The sequence below is a fragment of the Lepidochelys kempii genome, chromosome 26, assembly GCF_965140285.1.
Source record: "Lepidochelys kempii isolate rLepKem1 chromosome 26, rLepKem1.hap1, whole genome shotgun sequence".
Lineage (NCBI taxonomy): Eukaryota > Metazoa > Chordata > Testudines > Cheloniidae > Lepidochelys > Lepidochelys kempii.
The window spans coordinates 15,029,776-15,048,374 of record NC_136405.1 but is presented as its reverse complement, the minus strand read 5'-3'; the positions used below and the strand labels follow the sequence as shown (position 1 = coordinate 15,048,374).

Sequence of the window (18,599 nt, the reverse complement as noted above, 5' to 3'; positions counted from 1 at the left end):
ACACCCCAGCCCCCCACACCATCCATACACCCCTCATCCACACCCCCTGCCCCCAGCCCCCAGCCCCATCCATCCACATCCCATCCGTCCCCCACCCCCCGCCGGCCATCCACACCCCCTGCCTCAGCCCCATCCACCCACACACCCCAGCCCCCCACACCATCCATACACCCCTCATCCACACCCCCTGCCTCAGCCCCATCCATCCCCCACCCCCATCCATCCGCACCCCAGCCCCCCACACCATCCATCCACACCCCATCGGTCCCCCACCCCCTGCCGGCCATCCACACCCCCTGCCTCAGCCCCATCCATCCCCCACCCCCAGCCCTCCACCCCCATCCATCCATCCCCCAATCCATCCCCCACCCCCAGCCCTCCACCCCCATCCACACCTCCAGCCCCATCCAGCCCCACCCCCAGCCCCAGCGGCACACACCATCCACCCCCCGCCGGGCCTGATCCCAAGGGCTCCCCGTGGCCCCGCGGCAGCAGCGGACGCTGGGGGGCTGGGCTCCGAGGCGTCCCATTCATCTGGCGAGGGAGCCCCGCCCCCGCTGACGTCAGCCGGAGGAGGGGAATCGAGGCAGGCAGGCGAGCGGGCTGCACGCTCGGGGCGAGCGAAGAAAGGGCAGCGCCAGCGCCGTGTGCCGGGCCCCCCCGAGCGCCCCGCAGCCCCGGGCCCGTCGGTTTTCGCGCTGGGCCGGGCCCCAGAGCCGCGAAGGTGAGTGGGGGGGAGGCGAGAAGCCGCTTTTGTTCCTCTCCGGTGTTTGCGGGGGGGCTGCCGGGCTCGGCTCGCTTGCGGCTCAAAGGGAAGCGAACCCCAGCGCGTCGCCCCGGGCCCCCTTCGCCACAGCCCCCCCGTCGGGCGGGGAGTCCCCCCCGTGCAGCCGGCACCCCGCTTTCCAGGGCAGGCTGCAGCCCGCGGAGCCCCCCCGCAATTGACCCACTTTCTTTGTGCGAACGAGCCTTGGGCTGGGGGCGAGCGTCCCCCCCCCCGGCCCCCCTCCCGCTCAGCCGAGCGCGGCGGGCGGGGCCCCCCCAGACTTTGGGGGGGGCACTGGCTTTGCTCTCTGCGAGCACCAACTGCGCTGCAAAGTTTCCAGGCTGGGCCCTCGGGGCTGGGGCGGGTTGGACTCCGGTGGTGGGGGCCTTGGGGCACATCTGCCCCCCCCACGAAAAGCCCCTTTGCGCTCCCTGCACCCAGGGCTCCTGCAGCCTCGCCTCGGGGGAGCGGGGGCCCCTCAGCCCAGGGGCTCGGGCTCCCCGCCGACGGCCGAAGTCCCCGGGGCGGGGGTCGGTGGCTGGCAGGACCCGGGGGGGGGATCCCGGCTCCGCGCTGTGGGGCGCAGGACCTCCCCCCCCTGCCCAGGTCGTGTCAGCAAAGCCGCGGCCCGCTGAGCTTGCGGAGGCTCCGCCCGCTTCTCCTTTCTCTGCTCCCAGCCCCGCTCCCCGGGGGCGGCCGGGGGGGCGCAAGCAGCGCCCTCGGCGAGCCTCTTCCGCTGCCCCCTTGGGGGGTTATTGCCCCCCGTGTCTCCGGGCTCGGCTCCAGCCCCGCGGGGCCTCGGGCTCCCCCCACTGCTCCGGCTCCGGGGCGCCCCGCGGCGCTGGCTCCCGCCCGCCCCCATCTTGGGGGGGGGGGGGGCGACCCGGGAGTTGGGGGGCTGGGGTGGGACCCGGGCCCGCCCCCTACAGCCCCGGGCGGCTTCCCTAGAGCCCGCGGAGCTGGCAGCGCCCCCACCCGGCTCGGTCCCTTGGGGGGGGGGGGCTGCCCCACCCCGCTCGGCGGGGCCGGTCCCCGAGAGCAACGGGCAGTGCCCGCGCCGGCCGGCAGGGGGCGGAGCGCGCCGGGCCCAGCCGGGCTTTTGTTCCTTCGCAGCCCGAGGGGCGGCTCCGTGCTGGCCGGGGGGGGCTGCTGGGGGGGGCGGCGGCTCCGTGCTGGCCGGGGGGGGGGGCGGCTCCGTGCTGGCCGGGGGGGGGGCGGCTCCGTGCTGGCCGCGGGGGGGGGAGGCTGCTGGCCGGGGGCGGCTGCTGTGGGGGGGCTGCTCCATGCTGGCAAGGGGGGGCTGCGTGCTTGGCGGGGACGGGGAGGGCTGCTGGGGGGCGGCTCCGTGATGGGCGGCGGGGCCAGCTCTCTGCCCCACTGCACCCCAGGCAGAGTCCCCGCAGCCCACCCCTGCCCCGGTTGCTGGACTGGCTCCGTGGGGCAGAGCAGGGGCTGGCCAGGCTCTGCGGGGTTGCCTAGTGCTGGGCCTGCTGGCAGTGCGCTCACCCCTGTCCCCCCCTCAGGCGGGGAGCCTAATGGGGAGACCTGGGGGGGGTCTCTCCCCCCCAGGCTGGGGAATGGGCGAGCCCCACTGCGGCTGGGCTGCGCCTGCCTTGGCCCCCTTCCCCCACACGGCAGCTGGGCCCCCGGGCTGGGCTAGGCTGGCATGGGCAGCTGCTCGGCTGGCCTGACCGTGTGTGGCCGGGGGTCTTGGGCCCCCGGGGGTCCCCCTTGGCACTGCCCCTTGCCACGCTCCGTGGGTTCGGGGCCTGGCATCTCCCGTGGTCCCCGGGCTTGGGCTCCTCTGCCCCGGTTGAGCCCTGTGCGTGGGGTGATGCCGCGCTCCTGGAGTCCGTCCCCCCACGTGGTGCCCATCGTCTCCCCCTGCCCCGCGGCAGCTGGAAGGCGGGTGTGCCAGGGGCAGGCCTTTCCTCGAGGGAGAGCACGGCGCTCTCCTGCTGCAGGTGCCTCCTGACCCGTGGGTCCAGCAGCTGGTGGGGCAGGGGCAGGATCTGCCCCCTGCGCAGGAGCCAACAAGGGCTCGGGCTCGGGCTCCTGAGCTGCCTGTCCCCTGTCCCCTCCAGCCCCCCGAGCAGCTGCCAGACAGTGGTGGTTCTTGTGACGTGGGCGTTCGATGCACTGGTCGAAGACCCACCAACGCCGAGGGGCTGAGAGCAGGGGCTGGTCCCCGCGGGCTGGATTGGGCTGGGGGGCTTCCAGATGTTCCCTTGACTCCATTGGGAGTGGCGAACTCGGGCAGGGGTAGGGGCTGCCGCCTTGGCCTGTCCCCAGCCGGATCTCCCATTGGTGTGGCTGGCTTCCTGGCCGCGCTGGCCAGGATTCCCATAGCCCACTGCCTCGCTTCCTGGCCGGAAATCCACTTCTCCCCTGCGTGTCCTGCGGGGTGGGAGAGGCGGCTTCCTGCTTCCCTTCATGGAAAACAGTTATGCTCCTGCCGCTGTCCGGCTGGTAACCTGTGAGCTCTTCCCACATCCATTGCTCCCCAGCCCTGCCCTGTCATCCCCCCCACTCTGGCCCCTGCCCGGCTGGATGCCACGGGCACCTTCTGTCCTCTGAGGCCGTGTCCCACCCATGGTCTCCGTCAGTCCCTCCCCAAGACATGCTGGGGGACTCTGGGCAGCAGTGCCCCCCTCTCCCCATGAGGCTCCAGGCATGTTTCTGCCCGCTCTGCTCCAGGCTGGCAGCGGGAAGCCAGGTGTCTGGGGTGGCAAAGGCCCAGCACAGGGCAGGAGAGAGCCAAGGGTCCCAAAGCCCCTCACTGGCGTGGAGGTAACTCACCAGCTGCCACCTGGGCTGGTGTCATTCTACCCATGTTAGAGGGGGAAACTGAGGCACAAGGCCAGAGAGGGAGTCTGTCAGAGCTGGGAATAGAACCCAGGAGTCTCTGCTCCCTCTCGGAAGGAGCCTGTGGGGACCTGCCCTGTCGGGATTGGCTCAGAGGGGCCCCTTTGGGGCTCTGAATGGGGAAACCCCCTCACCCATCCCTGTGTGGAGTTTCCTCCTGCAGAGGATGTGATGGCTGCAAGGTGGAGTAATCCCAGGGGAGTGTGTGTGTGGGGGGGGCAGCTGTGTGTTAGCTGGGAAGAGGAAGGAGCAGCTTTGCTGGCAGCCCCCGCGGCTCTTCCCCCTCCCTCCCCCCCCCGGGCTGACTCAGCACCAGCCCCATTGATGGCAGGAAGTAGTTACCGAATGAGGTGACCACAAAAGAGGGAATCCGTGACCCAGGGGTGGCACCGGCTTGGCAGAGTCGGGGGAAGCTCCCAGCAGGAGGGGCTGGTGCACCCCCAGCTCCTGCGGGGGACACTCGCCTAGGAAGGGGGGTGGATAAGGGAAGAGAAGCCGAGAGCTGCTGTGTGCGCCTCCCTCTCTGACACTGGGCGAATCCCCCACCAGCCTGCCCTTGGCTCTGGGGGTAGGGCTGCCCCCCACGGTCGTTTCCTAGCTGGCTGGGTCAGACCCATTTACTCTTCCATGGGGCTGGGGCTGGCTTGGCAGGGAGTGCTTTGCGGGGGAGGGGGGGGATCTGGGGCTGGCTCAGCCCTCCCCCCCATCCCCCCCCAGCTGAGTGTTCAGAGCAGACACATCTCAATGGTTCCCTTGTCCCGGTTTCCTGCCTGCCCACGTGCTTTGGCTCCTCTGCCCTTGGCCCCCCGTAACTTGCCCGTCTCTCGCCGCCAGGCCCCCGGAGCAGTGAGTGGAGCCGGGCGCAGGGAGGCCAGACCCCAGCATGCCACGGGGCAGCATGGACACCAGCCTCCCGGGCCTCGCCCTGCTCACCGCCGTCTGCCTGAGCGTGGGCACCACCGACACTGCCTGGTGGAACCTGGTGCCCAGGAAAACCATCCCCTACAACGGTGAGTGCACCCGTGGCCGGTCCGGGCGTGGCCGGGCTGGGGGGACGTGTCGTGTCTCAGTCGGCTGGCGCCCAGCCCCGGCTGAAAGCACAGAACCAGTGCGGTGCCCTGGGCTGGGCTGGGCTTTTTGGCGTTAAACCGGCTGATAGAGGATGGGGGTGCAGCAGAGGGTCTGTGGAGGTGTGGGGCTGGGAACACCCCATCAGACAGACCCCTGGAGCCTGTCCCCAGGAGCATCCGCCCCACGGTGCTGAGCTGGGATCCTAGCGACTCACGGCAGAGGGGCCTGGAGGGATGACAAATTTTAACGAAGAAGTCGAGGGTCTGGCTCCGCAGTGCTGAGATTGGGGAGAGGTGGGGGGTCTGTGCGTGTCACTGTCAGGCTCGCGTTCCTGGCTCTGCAGCCACAACCATCTCTCGCTGTGTAAAGGGGAATGCAGAGACTCGCGTGATCCTGGGACTCCAGGAGCTGAGGCTTTGAGGAAACCCCCAAATCCCATGTGCCTGGGGCAGGGCCAGTCCCTGGCTCGCTGTGCAGTGAGGGTAAGGGGCCAGCAGTGTCCCTGTGCTGGGGGGCAGCTGTGGAGAATCCCTGCCTTTTGGGGGGGGAAGCTCCCAGTCCAGCCTGCACTCGCCCCAGCAAAGGAAGGCAGGCCCAGTGGTTAGGGTGCTAGCTGGGACTTGGCAGACCTGGGTACAATTCCCTGGGCAGCCATGGCCTCCCTGTGTCCCACGGGAGTCCCTGGAGCCTGTTCCCTGGGACGGGAGCACGTCCCCCCCACCCCCTCTGGGTCTGACTCGAGGGGCTGGAGCGGGGAGCTGGGAGAGGCAAAGGACAGGGTGGGAGTGACTGCTGCAGTTAAGCTGGGGTGTGCTCAGCCCTGGGGCCCCTAGCTGGAGGGGGGGGGGGCGGGGGGAGGACACGCCACAGTCGCTCTGAGCCCTGTTGGGGGGTGAAGCTGGTTTGGGGAGCTCAGGCCCCAGTACCGGGCCCATTGCCCAGAGGGGGCGTCTCCTGGACTGTGCGTGGGGCACAGGGCAGCACCTGTGGCCCGGCAGCCTGGCCCCTCCCTTGGGGGCAGCCCGTCCCTTTGCATAAATCTGGCTGGCACAGCCGGGCCATGGTGAGTCGTGACTCCGGGCGCTGCTGGCGGGCATCTCCCGCTGGCATGGGATTGGGAGCACCCTCCCCTCCCGGGACCCCCAGCAGCAGCCTCCCTGCCCTCCCACCGGGTGGGTGGCTCCAGCTGTCTGCAGGAGTTAACACTGGCCAGACCGACCCTCCCCGGCCTGGCCCCCATGGCTGGTTTGGCCTGTCAGCCAGCTGCTCGCCCCCTGGCTCCGTGGTACCTACGCTGGGGTCCAGACTCTCCCGGGGTCCCCCCCCCGGCTGGTGGGAAGGGGGCCTGGCTGGCCCCAGGGGGCTGCCTCTCCGGAGGTGACATCAGGTGTTTGCACCAGCCCCGGGCAATGATCTCATCCTGTTTGCTGCTTGCTGCCCTCCCCAGGGCTCCCCTCCATCCTGCGCCCTGCTGCTCCCCCAGCGCAGGGGCTGGGCCCGGGGGCGGCGTCCCTCCCTCGTGCCCACAGCCCCTCCTTCGGCTCCTGCCGTGCGGGGCGGGCGCCCGGCCCTCGTGCCCGCTCTGCTCCCTGGGCGCTCCCCCCTCGGTCCCGTGGCGCGGCACAAACCCGTCTTCGTTCCCCGCCTTGGCGCTCGCTCCGGGGGGCTGACGGCCCCCGTTGGCGCGTGGGCGGGGATGTGTCATGAGGCGGTGCCCCTCGCTCCCGACCCGCAGCCCCTGCTTCTGCCAGGCTCTCTGCCCCCAGGGCTGCTCAGAAGCTGGCCCCGCTGTGCCCAGGGCAGGTTTCCTCCTGGGCCCCCTTCAGCACCCGGGCTCTGCAGCCCCCCCCGTTCCGCCCCCCGGCTCTCTGGGCACCCCAGTCCCTGCAGGAGCTGAGATGCACCAGCCAGCCTGGGGTTGCTCTGGGGCTGGGTGCTGCCCGCTGGGTCCGTTTCCCAGGCCCCGGCCTGGCTGTGGGGTGGGAAGGGGGTCGGGGGCCCTGGCTCCTCGCCAGGGGGCCCAGCGCTGCCCTCGCCCCACAAGCACGGCTGGTGCCCACTCTACCCGCTGCGGAGGGCTGGGCCCATCCTCTCGGGTGCGGCTGCCCGCGGCCTGTCTCCCCATATGGTGGGGGCTGGGCAGTGCTGCGGGCTCCCCTCCCCCGCCCAGCCGAACCCTGGGCTGGTGAGTGGGGGAGGGAGGCTGATTGAAGCCAGGTGCCCGCTTTGATCAGCCGCGGCGCTGTGGCGGGCTCTGCTCCCCGGGTCTAATGGGCCCCATCTGGCGGAGCGGCCGAGCCAGCCCCCTCAGTGCCGAGGCCCCAGGTTCTCCATCTCCCCTGGGAGCCCTGATCTCCAGGGTGCCAGGGGGTCTCCCCCACCTCCCAGTGCTCCTGGCCTGTGCCGAAGGAGTCTCTGGGTGTTCGTGGGGGGGAGCGGGTGCGACCGTCTCTGGGGAGGCTCATTCCCTGCGTCCAGTCCCGCTTTGCCTGGGTCACCTCAAGGTGCCCATGCTGCCCGTCTGCGACGTTAGGCGCTGGGGATGCCAAGTCTGGCAGGGTCTGTGCCCCAGGGCAGGGGGGCAGCACTGGGGGCAGGGGTGAGCTGGCCACGGCGGTTCCAGCTCTGGCTTGGAGCCTGGTGTGCGGCGCCGTGTCTTGCATTGATGTCCGCGCCCGGCTGCCCTCACCCCGGGTTCAGGATCCAGGGAGATGCGGCCTGATTGGACCTCCCCATGCCAGCTGGCGTGTGTGTATTTGGGAGTGTTGTACGAGGCAGCGTCTAGGAATCTCCCTGTGCCCCTGGTGCCGTCGTGCCAGGCGCTGTACAGACCCGGACTGCAGAGCCGGTCCCTGGCCTGGGGTGACGTGCTCCTGGGTTGGGGATTGGGACACAGGAGGCTTCCTGGAAGTGGGGGGGGGGGTGTCCCTGTTTCTCCCAAGGCTCCAGGCCAGTGTGAAGCGATCTGTACCCTGGGCCCTCTGCGCCAGCCTGGGGGATGGGTTTGTGTCGGGGCTCACATTGCGGCTGGTAACACGACCGGGCTGGTGCTGGGTTTCCTGCCATCAGCTTGGCCCAGCTCCGCTTACGGGGCCGGAGCTGCTGGTCCCAACTTCCCTTTCCAGTCTCCCTGCACCGGTCCCTCCGGCGCCCCGGGAAGGCAGAGCGTGCGGCCCCCAGCGCTGTGTCCGGCGTGGAGCAGAGCGAATGGGGGGGCTGTGTGGGCGACAGCCCCTCCCCCCCCCAGCAGTGCCTGGCAGATCTCCCTCCCCCCAGCCCAGAGTGGCTGGAGTTAGCTCTATATGCCCCCCCCCCCGGCTCCACTCTCCCCATCAATGTGCCCTTTCTCTGAACAAAACTGGCCCTGGGGGCTGGGCTGGGCAGGGGCGGCAAAGGGCCCCTCTGCCAGGGCGCCAGGCTGAGCACTCTCCGGTTCCACCCAGCGCATCCCCGACAATGGCTCCCTTGTCCAGCCAGCGCGAGGAGCGAGCGGATCCCTGGGGGGCAAGGGGGGCTTCCGGGAAGGGGCTGGCGCCCGGGGCGGGGCTGGCTGGTCCCACGTGAGCTCCCCCGGCCCAGGGCGCTCAGCGGGTCTCTGGGCCCCAAGGAAGGGGCACGTTAGAGCTGAATTTGTCTCCAGGCTCAGGGCGTCTGTGGACGAGATGACAAGCTCAGGGCTGTTCCCAGCTGGGATAGCAGATAGCGTGGGGGGCTGCGGGCTGGGAGTGAGGGGCACCGGCAGAGCTGGGGGGGATCCTGGGGCTGGGCTAGCAGGGGGCTGCGGGTCGGGAGTGAGGGGCACCGGCAGAGCTGGGTGGGGGGCAGGGTGGGGCTGCGGGTCGGGAGTGAGGGGCACCGGCAGAGCTGGGGGGGATCCCGGGGCTGGGCTAGCAGGGGGCTGCGGGTCGGGAGTGAGGGGCACCGGCAGAGCTGGGGGGAGGGCACCGGGGCTGGGCTAGCAGGGGCTGCGGGTCAGGAGTGAGGGGCACTGGCAGAGCTGGGTGGGGGGGCAGGGTGGGGCTGCGGGTCGGGAGTGAGGGGCACTGGCAGAGCTGGGGGGGGATCCCGGGGCTGGGCTAGCAGGGGGCTGCGGGTCGGGAGTGAGGGGCACCGGCAGAGCTGGGGGGGATCCCGGGGCTGGGCTAGCAGGGGGCTGCGGGTCGGGAGTGAGGGGCACTGGCAGAGCTGGGGGGGATCCCGGGGCCTGGGCTAGCAGGGGGCTGCGGGTCGGGAGTGAGGGGCACTGGCAGAGCTGGGGGGGATCCTGGGGCTGGGCTAGCAGGGGGCTGCGGGTCGGGAGTGAGGGGCACTGCAGAGCTGGGTGGGGCTGCGGGTCGGGAGCGAGGGGCACTGGCAGAGCTGGGGGGGACCCCGGGGCTGGGCTAGCAGGGGGCTGCGGGTCGGGAGTGAGGGGCACCGGCAGAGCTGGGTGGGGGGCAGGGTGGGGCTGCGGGTCGGGAGTGAGGGGCACCGGCAGAGCTGGGTGGGGGGGCAGGGTGGGGCTGCGGGTCGGGAGTGAGGGGCACCGGCAGAGCTGGGTGGGGGGCAGGGTGGGGCTGCGGGTCGGGAGCGAGGGGCACTGGCAGAGCTGGGGGGGATCCCAGGGCTGGGCTGGCAGGGGGCTGCGGGTCGGGAGTGAGGGGCACTGGCAGAGCTGGGGGGGACCCCGGGGCTGGGCTAGCAGGGGGCTGCGGGGTCGGGAGTGAGGGGGCACCGGCAGAGCTGGGGGGGATCCCGGGGCTGGGCTAGCAGGGGGCTGCGAGTCGGGAGTGAGGGGCACCGGCAGAGCTGGGGGGGATCCCGGGGCTGGGCTAGCAGGGGTCTGCGGGTCGGGAGTGAGGGGCACTGGCAGAGCTGGGGGGGATCCCGGGGCTGGGCTAGCAGGGGGCTGCGGGTCGGGAGTGAGGGGCACCGGCAGAGCTGGGGGGGATCCCGGGGCTGGGCTAGCAGGGGGGCTGTGGGTCGGGAGTGAGGGGCACTGGCAGAGCTGGGTGGGGGGCAGGGGTGGGGCTGCGGGTCGGGAGCGAGGGGCACTGGCAGAGCTGGGGGGGATCCCGGGGCTGGGCTAGCAGGGGGCTGCGGGTCGGGAGTGAGGGGCACCGGCAGAGCTGGGGGGGACCCTGGGGCTGGGCTAGCAGGGGGCTGTGGGTCGGGAGCGAGGGGCACTGGCAGAGCTGGGGGGGCAGGGGCTGGGCTAGCAGGGGGCTGCGGGTCGGGAGCGAGGGGCTGCCAGCCATGACAGTGCAAGGAGGCAGCAGCCGCTTGCCTGGCCCTGTTGCCTGTCCGGCCCCGTCTCTGCTGGGGGCTATTGGCTCTCAGGGCAGGAAGCGGGGGGCGGCTGGGGCAGTTACACTCCTGCTGGCAGAGAGCGAGTTGTCTCCAGGACGCCCTTCTCTAGGGCTTAAGGTTCATGGAGCCTTGTCCTGGGGCCAGCCCAGACTCAGCCTCGTTCTCTGCTAGCCTTGGCCCCTAGGATCCCTCAGCACCTGCCCCCCAGTGGGTGGGATCCCCCCTTGCCCTACAACTGGTTGGTCCAGTGCCCGGGGTGCCAGCCAAGCAGCCAGCAGGACCCCTGTGACTCCTGGATCCCGCCTGCCCCCAGGGTGCAGCCCGGGAGTGAGGGACTCGCTCGCCCTCGCTGGGGCAGGGTGTGGGGCGGGAGCCCTGGCATTACCACGCGGCCCCTCGGCTGGCACTGGGCAGCAGGCGGCCTGGGTCACGGTGGTGGTGCCAGGCCATGGTCTGGCCCTGTGCCCCCAGGAGCCCGCAGGCCCCCGAGTGCCCTGACGCCCTCCCGTCCCCCTCCCCCGCAGAGCTGAAGGACGTGGCGAAGCGGTTCTCCAAGGCGGGCGTGTCCCACTATAAGACGCTGACGCTGGGCGAGGCCGAGAGGGTGCTGTACGTGGGTGCCCGTGAGGCCATCTTCGCCCTTGCCACTGGCACCATGGAGCTGAAGGCAGCGGTAAGAGGGGGGCGGGTCACCACGGGGCCTGGGAGTGGCCCCCAAAGCCTGGCGGTGCCCCCCATCTAGGGGGACGGAGCCACGAAGGGTCTGGCTGGCCTGGGGGTGCTGGTTTAAACAGCCCCTTGGGGAGCGGCACCCCCTGCTGGGCACCCCCCTGAAGGCGGGCGTGTTCTCCTGGCCGTGCCCTGGGCTGGTTGCTGGGCACCTCCTCTGCAGGGAAGGGGGGGTGGCTCTTGACCCAGCTAGGGGCCCCCCCAGATGTCGGGGAGCGTGGAGGGCTGAGCCCTGTGTGGCTGCAGGAGATGGGGGGTGGGGCAGGACCTGGGGGTCTGGTTGGCCCCTGACCCCACTCCCTCTGGCTTGGCAGATCTCCTGGGAGGCTCCGGCAGAGAAGAAAGTGGAATGTATCCAGAAGGGCAAGAACAACCAGGTACGTCAGCTGGGCACAGGGGCCCCGGCTCCCCCCGCCCGCCCCTGGCCTCGCCCCATGGGCAGGGCCCCCCCTCCTGAGCCCACGGGTCTGTCCTGCAGCCCCTGCTGCGCGTGGGGGGCAGGTCCCGGTGCGGCAGGGTGACGGCACGTGCCCCGTCCCTCCCCGGGCTGGGGGGAGCTTGCGGGGTCCCACATCCCCAGGCAAGATCTGCTTGCTCCATGGCCAGCCCTGCCCTGGGGGCGGGGGGAACCCGGAGAGACCCCCCCCGCCCCCCCCCACTAACCAGCCCCTTTCTCCCCAGACCGACTGTTTCAACTACATCCGCTTCCTCCAGAGCTACAACGGCTCCCACCTGTTCACCTGCGGCACCTTCGCCTTCCAGCCCAAGTGCACCTACATCGTGAGTAGGGCGGGGAGCGACTCCTTGCCCTGCCCCCCCCGCCCCCCCCTGCTGGGCCGGGCCGGGAGCGGCTCCTTGCCCCGCCCCCCCCCCGCCGCCCCCCCTGCTGGGCCGGGCCGGGAGCGGCTCCTTGCCCCGCCCCCCCCCCGCCGCCCCCCCCTGCTGGGCCGGGCCGGGAGCGGCTCCTTGCCCCGCCCCCCCCGCCGCCCCCCCTGCTGGGCTGGGCCGGGAGCGGCTCCTTGCCCCGCCCACCCCGCCGCGCCCCCTGCTGGGCCGGGCGCAGCTCCTTGCCCCGCCCCCCCCCCGCCGCGCCCCCTGCTGGGCCGGGCCGGGAGCGGCTCCGTGCCCCGCCCCCCCTGCTGGGCCGGGCCGGGAGCGGCTCCGTGCCCCGCCCCCCCTGCTGGGCCGGGCCGGGAGCGGCTCCGTGCCCCGCCCCCCCTGCTGGGCCGGGCCGGGAGCGGCTCCGTGCCCCGCCCCCCCTGCTGGGCCGGGCCGGGAGCGGCTCCGTGCCCCCGCCCCCCCTGCTGGGCCGGGCCGGGAGCGGCTCCGTGCCCCGCCCCCCCCTGCCCCATTTTGCCAATAGAGGCTGGGAGTCCGAGGTGGCGAACGAAGCAGGGGATGCTGACAGGTGCTGCCCGCTGCGTGGCCGGGGGTGGAGCCGAGCCGTGGGGCGTTCTCAGACCCGGCTGTGGGCCCAGCACAGCCCCGTCTCTGCAGGCTGTGTCCTGCCGGGCCCCAATGACCCTGCGTGGGGGGCATCTGTTTCAGGAGCTGTCCAGTTTCTCCCTCAACAGGCTGGCCTTCGAGGATGGGAAGGGGAAGTGCCCCTACGACCCGGCCAAGGGCCACACGGGCCTCATCGTGGGTAGGGTGGCGCCCCTTGGGGGGAGGCTCTTCAGGGGGCCCGCGGGCTGGGCCAGGGGGTGTCCGGCTGGGATGGGGCCTAGGGTGCCCGCGCTGGGGTTGGGGGTGGGGTGGTATTTCAGCCCCGTGCACCCAGTTAACCCCTTCTTGGCCATGCCGTCCAGATGGCGAGTTGTACTCGGCGACACTCAACAACTTCCTGGGGACGGAGCCCGTGATCCTGCGTAACCGGGGCCCCCACTACTCCATGAAGACGGAGTACCTGGCCTCCTGGCTGAATGGTGAGGGGGAGCACAGGCCTGGGGGGCTGGCTGAATGGGTGGGGAGAAGGGCCCCGGGGCCACAGCTCGCACAGTTGGTCCTGCAGCCCCCTTTCTGTCGCGGGAGGGATTCTCGCTTGGGGGGGGGCTCTGAGAGGAGCCCCCTTGGGCCCCCCAGTACCAGCCCATCCCACTGTGGGTCTGGCGAGCTGTAAGGCCTCCTCCTGGGCTCCTGCTACCCAAGTCTGGGTCTCTCCCCATGTGGCCTCTGGCCGGCGGGGAGGCTGCATCGCTGAGCTGGGGGCTCTGGGGGAGCGGGTCCTGCAGCAGCCCGGGGGGGGCCGTTGGAGGGGGCGCAGCAGGGCATCTGGCACCAAGCGTGACGGCTGGGGGGCCCGAGCGGGGAGCTGGAGGGATGTGGGGCCCAGGAGCCCTGGTCTCATGTGCCCCCCGCCCATTGCAGAGCCCCACTTCGTGGGCTCAGCCTACGTGCAGGAGAGCGTGGGCAGCAGCAGCGGGGACGACGACAAGGTCTACTTCTTCTTCAGCGAGCGGGCCGTGGAGTACGACTGCTACGCCGAGCAGGTGGTGGCCCGCGTGGCCCGGGTCTGCAAGGTACGGCCGGGAGCTGCGGCAACCAGCCCTCGGGGCGGGGCCCCCAGAGACGCTGCGGCGTGGCTGGAGCCCGGGGGGCCGGGCCCTGGGGGGGGGACCCTGGTGGTGGCTCGGTGTCGAGGGGGGCAGGAGAGCTCCCGGGGCTGGGCCAGGGCATGGGGCTCTCGGGGTCTGGCCTGTCCCGGCCCCTCACGCGGTGCCTCCCTCTGCCCAGGGGGACGTGGGCGGCGCCCGGACCCTGCAGAAGAAGTGGACGACGTTCCTCAAGGCCCGGCTGGTCTGCTCCATCCCGGAGCAGCAGCTGCATTTCAACCGGCTGCAGGCCGTGTACACGCTGGGCGGGGCCGGCTGGCGCGACACCACCTTCTTCGGCCTCTTCCAGGCTCGCTGGTGAGCACGGCGGGCGAATGGGGAGCCCCGGGCCACTGGGCATCCCCCCAGGCCCTGCTGCCTCCGTCCCACCTCCACGGACCCCCGCCCCTCCGCAGCCGGTGCCAACCCTGCCATTGGGCCCGTCTCCCCAGGGCTGCCCCCCAACTCTCATACGCCCCCTCGGGCCAGGGAAGAAGCTTTCCCCTGGCTCCCTCCCATCCCCCAGGCTCTGCCCCGGCCATCCCCCCCAATCCTCCCAGCACCCCCAGCCCCAGCTCCACGCTGGGTCTCACCCTCCCTCCCCACAGGGGGGACGTGGACGTCTCTGCCGTCTGCCAGTACCACATCGAGGACGTGCGCAAGGCCTTCGAGGGGCCCTACAAGGAGTACCGGGAGCAGGCCCAGAAGTGGGGCAGGTACTCGGACCAGGTGCCCAGCCCCCGGCCTGGGGCGGTAAGTGCCACGGGGACTGGGGGGACCCAGCCATCACAGCGGGGAGCGCCAGCTGCTCTCATCTCTGCCAGGGACCGCCCCCCAGAGCAGTGCCCCCTTGGGGGCTGGGTGGGCACTCACCAATCCCCACCCCAGGGCTAAAAGGGGTCCCCCTCCCAGCGCGGGCACTTCAGCTGCCTCTACCCCCCAGGCTGCCAGCTAAGCTATGCCCTGCCCCCCAGGTTGGTGGTGTCCTCTGCCCTCACTTGGTGCCTGGCCCCTCTGGGCTGAGGGCTGGGCGCTGCCCGGCCCTGCACTGACGCGGCCCCTCTCCCCGCAGTGCATCACGGACTGGCACCGGCAGAACGGTGTTGCCAGCTCGCTGGAGCTGCCGGACAACACGCTGAACTTCGCCAAGAAGCACCCGCTGATGGACGAGCCGGTGCTGCCGTGCCACAACCGGCCCCTGCTGCTCAAGAAGGACGCCAACTTCACCCGGCTGGTGGTGGACCGGGTGCGCGGGCTGGATGGGGCCTCCTACAACGTGCTCTTCATTGGGACAGGTACCCACCAGGGCTCTGCTCCCGCTTCCCCTTCCCTCGAGAGGCTCAGCTCTCCCCCGCCACCAGCCTGGCCCAGCCTTGCCCAGCGGGGGGGTGCGATGGGGGGAGGGGCCGCTTTGGGAGCCGGTGAGCATGTGATGGGGGGCAACCTGGGAGGTGCATCTCCCAGCTTGGGGTGGCCGAAGCGTTACTGGGGGCACCGTGGGGATCCTGCAGGAGTGATGAGGGCTGCCCGGGGCCCCTCCCCTGCGCACGGCTCCCCGCAACCCTGCCCTGCGGCTCTTCCAGGTGATGGGTGGCTCCACAAGGCCCTAGTCCTGCCCTCCCGCGTCCATCTCGTGGAGGAGCTGCAGGTCTTCGAGCCGGCGCAGCCCATCGAGAGCCTCGTGCTGGCCCGCCAGAAGGTAGGGGGCGGGGCACCTTGGTGACAACCAGAGGGCAGTGGGGGGCGGGGTAGAGCACAGGGAGTGTGTGTGGGATGGGAGATGTCCTGGGCTGTTGTGGGTGCCGGGATAACAGGGGGTGCCGTGGGGGAGGGGGCCAGGTGTGGGGGGGATACCCAGGAGGCTGTTTGAGGGGGGGGGGCCGCACAGGGTATGGGCAGTGATGGCTCTAGGCTGCTCCATCTGCAGTGATGTGTGTGTCCCTGCCCCCCCCCAGAAGCTGCTCTTCGCCGGATCTCGCTCCCAGGTGGTGCGGCTGTCCCTGGCCGACTGCGCCAAGTACCGCTCCTGTGCCGACTGCGTCCTGGCCAAGGACCCCTACTGCGCCTGGAGCCGCAATGCCAGCCGCTGCCTCCGGGCTGACGGCGCTGACGGGTGAGGGGGCCGCGGGCTGAGGGAGGGGTCATGGCCTGCGGGCCGGACGCTTCCCACGTGGAGGGCAGGAAGGGGCTGCCCCCTCCCAGAGGGCCCTGATTAGCATCTCTCTGCCCTGCCCCAAGCACTGGAAGGTCTCCTCCCCCCCGCCCCCGGACGGGCTCTGGCCCCCATCCGGAGCAGTGACTGCCAAGGGGCAGTGACTGGCTTGGCGCCCCATGGGGACAGCTGGGGCTGTGCTGACTCTGGGTCTCTCTCAGGTCCCTGCTGGTCCAGGACGTGGTGAACGCGGACACGGCTCTCTGCAACCTCCTCCGAGCAGCCCCCTCAGGTGAGAGGACACCGGCGCCCCTCCCCAGGCTGGGAGCCAAAGGGGCTGGGGGGGACATGCACTCTGTTAGCTTGGGGGGCCCCCTCTCAGCGCGGGCTTGGGAGCCAGGACTCCTCTCTGTGCCTTAGTTTCCCCAGCTGGACAGCCAGGCTGACGGGTGCTGAGGTACCTGCCCGGAGCTGAAGCTGCCCTGTGCTGCAGGGTTTGGGTTCCCGTCCCAGGGCCTCTCCTGGGTCATCCCCAGGACCTGGGTGAAGGGCACTTGGCCCCTGGGCTGTCAGGCCAGTCCATGACTCGGCCAAACATCTCCCGTGTACCCATCCTACAGGCCACAGCCACCCCCCATGCCCCGCCGGTCGTGGCACAGCCCAGGTGCGTCCATGTGCCCAGCTCCTGCCGCGGCCTTTGTGAAACCCGCAGCAACGTCAGTGCCCACGGGGCACGCGCTGTCTCCAGGCTGGTCCCTGCAGCCTCAGCAGAGAGGCCTAGGCCAAGCCCTGGGGCTGGCATCGCCCGCGGGGCATCCCTCTGGGGCAGGGCTGTGGGATGGGCAGAGGGCTGGTGGGAAGGGGGTCCAGCCCCCACCTCAGCCTGACCCCTTCTCCCCTCTGTCCCGCAGTTAAAGTCACTCCCAAGAACGTCACGGTGGTGGCCGGCGCAGACCTGGTCCTGCCCTGCAGCCTCACCTCCAACCTGGCCCGGGCACGCTGGACCTTCGATGGGCGGGAACTGGCCGAGGACCAGGCCTCACTGCTGTACGACGCCCACCTGCAGGCCCTGGTCCTCCTGGGCGCGGGCCCCCAGCACGCTGGCGCCTACCGGTGCTTCTCGGAGGAGCAGGGCGCGCGCCTGGCGGCCGAGGGCTACGTGGTCTCGGTGGTGGCCGGCCCGGCCACCCCGCTGGAGGCCCGGGCCCCGCTGGAGAGCCTGGGGCTGGTGTGGATGGTGGCGATCGCCCTGGGCGCCCTGTGCCTGGTGCTGCTGCTGGGGGTGCTGTCCTTGCGGCGCCGGCTGCGGGAGGAGCTGGCCAAGGGCGCCAAAGCCGCGGAGAGCACCCTGGTGTACCCCATCGAGCTGCCCAAGGAGCCCTCCAGCCCCAAGTTCGTCCCCAGCGCCGACTCGGACGAGAAGCTCTGGGACCCGGCCAGCTACTACTATTCGGACGGCTCCCTCAAGATCGTGCCGGGCCGCGCCATGTGCCAGAACGGCTCGGCCACACCCTCGCCCCCTGCCAACGGCATCCCCGGGCAGCCCCTGGCCTCCCCGCCCCCGCACTCGCCCAGCCGCATCCACCTGGGCAGCATCCGCGGCTCCTCCTCCAACGGGTACATCCGCCTGCAGCTGGGGGCCGAGGAGCGGCCCGGCTACGGCGACCTGGCCGAGGAGCTGCGACGCAAGCTCCAGCAGCGGCAGGCGCTGCCCGACTCCAACCCCGAGGAGTCCTCGGTGTGAGCCCGGGGCTGCGGGCCTCTGGCACAAGGCGCGGCTACCTCAGACCCGGCCGGGGGCCCCGGGCTCCCCCGCCCCGCCGGGACGCTTTTGCATTTCAGGACACGCGGGGGACCCTTTCCCGAGCGACCCCTGTGGATTTCGATACCCCCGGGGTGGGCGTTTCACTGGATCGGGCCCGTTCCGGAGTCCGCCCCGGCCCTGGACTCTGCCCCCCTGGCTGGGCCCTGGGAGCGGCTGGTTGAGACGCACGGGCAGGTCCTGGACGGACAGAGAGGGCGCACGAGTCTGCCCCGGATCCTGGGTGGACGGAGCCTACTTGGGACCTGGTGCCTGGAGTGGATGCTGGCTGGATTTTGGAGGCCGGCTCGCCCGAGAAGCACGGCCTGGTGCTGTTGGCTGCTTGTGACTGCCCATCCTGGCTGGCATGGCACTGGCCGGTGGGCGCTGGCATGTGGGAGCGAGGGCAGACCCTGAGCTGACACAAGACGCCCTCCCAGTAACGGTGGGCAGGACTGCATTGCATGCTGGGAACAGGGCGCCCATCCCCATTACCTGTGGGCGGCAGTCCTTGGAGAGGAGGGGGGGAAGTCGGCTCTGGCCCCCCGAAGCGGGTGATCTCCCATGCCCCACGGCCTGCATGCTGGCGATGGGCCAATGGTGTCCTTGTGCCCAGGTGGGGGAGGGGCTGGTGGAATGGGGGGCTGTGTTCCTGTGCCCCCCAGGCCAGCTCAAACTGCAGAGATGGACTTGGCCGAGGAGTGGAGGAGGTGGGGTGGGGGTCACCAGTGTAAATACCCCCCCACGCACCCCGCCTGGGTCCCTGCCCCTTGGCCAAGCCAGTTCCCGCCCCACCTACCCCCCCATCCTGCACGCCAGCTGCCCCCCTCTCCCCATCCATGTAAATAAGCAACAAGGACCCACCCCACCCCTGTGTAATTTATTTGTTACGGAAATATATTTATTGGCTGTAAATATTGGAGTATTTTTATATTAATAATAAAAGGGAGAGAAACCCCAGCCGGTGCCTATTGCCGTGTGTGGGGGGGGGGGCTGGTAGGTGTCGGCAGGTGCTGTATTCTGCTCCCGGCTCTGCTGGGGTTGGGGTGGGTTTGAGAGAGACGTGGGGGTGGGCAGTTGGGCTGAGGGGGGGGGGGACAGCACTGTGCATTTTGTAGTTAGCGCATCACCCTCCCCACGCACCCCCTGGGGCTTGGCCTCGCTGTCTGTGCCCAACCTGGGCCCTGCACCCCCTGCCCGAGGCGCCCGGGCCAAAGCGCGGGAGCCCTGCCTGGGCTGGCGGAGGGCTGTTCCCGGCCCCCGGCCTGTGAGCTCATGGAAAAAGGAGCGGGCGGCCTATAAAAGGGCATTGAGTCTTCCCAGAGTGGAAAAAGC

General features: G+C 71.1%; 1 protein-coding gene across 2 annotated transcripts; it reads left to right on the top strand.

Annotated features, from left to right (window-relative positions):
• Positions 1-580: 580 nt before the first annotated feature.
• Positions 581-18,218, top strand: SEMA4C (semaphorin 4C). Of its 2 annotated transcripts, XM_073325056.2 has the most exons (15): positions 581-724; positions 4,466-4,641; positions 10,516-10,664; positions 11,035-11,097; positions 11,402-11,500; positions 12,269-12,365; positions 12,529-12,645; positions 13,088-13,239; positions 13,454-13,629; positions 13,920-14,064; positions 14,384-14,606; positions 14,895-15,010; positions 15,267-15,424; positions 15,685-15,755; positions 16,375-18,218. In XM_073325056.2, exons 2-15 carry the CDS (start codon positions 4,515-4,517, stop codon positions 17,205-17,207), a joined length of 2,526 nt encoding a protein of 841 aa, XP_073181157.2. In that variant the 5' UTR covers positions 581-724; positions 4,466-4,514; the 3' UTR covers positions 17,208-18,218. The 2 variants fall into 2 exon arrangements, with proteins under 2 accessions (XP_073181157.2, XP_078706776.1); XM_078850650.1 differs by having other exon boundaries at positions 14,384-15,010.
• Positions 18,219-18,599: the final 381 nt, after the last annotated feature.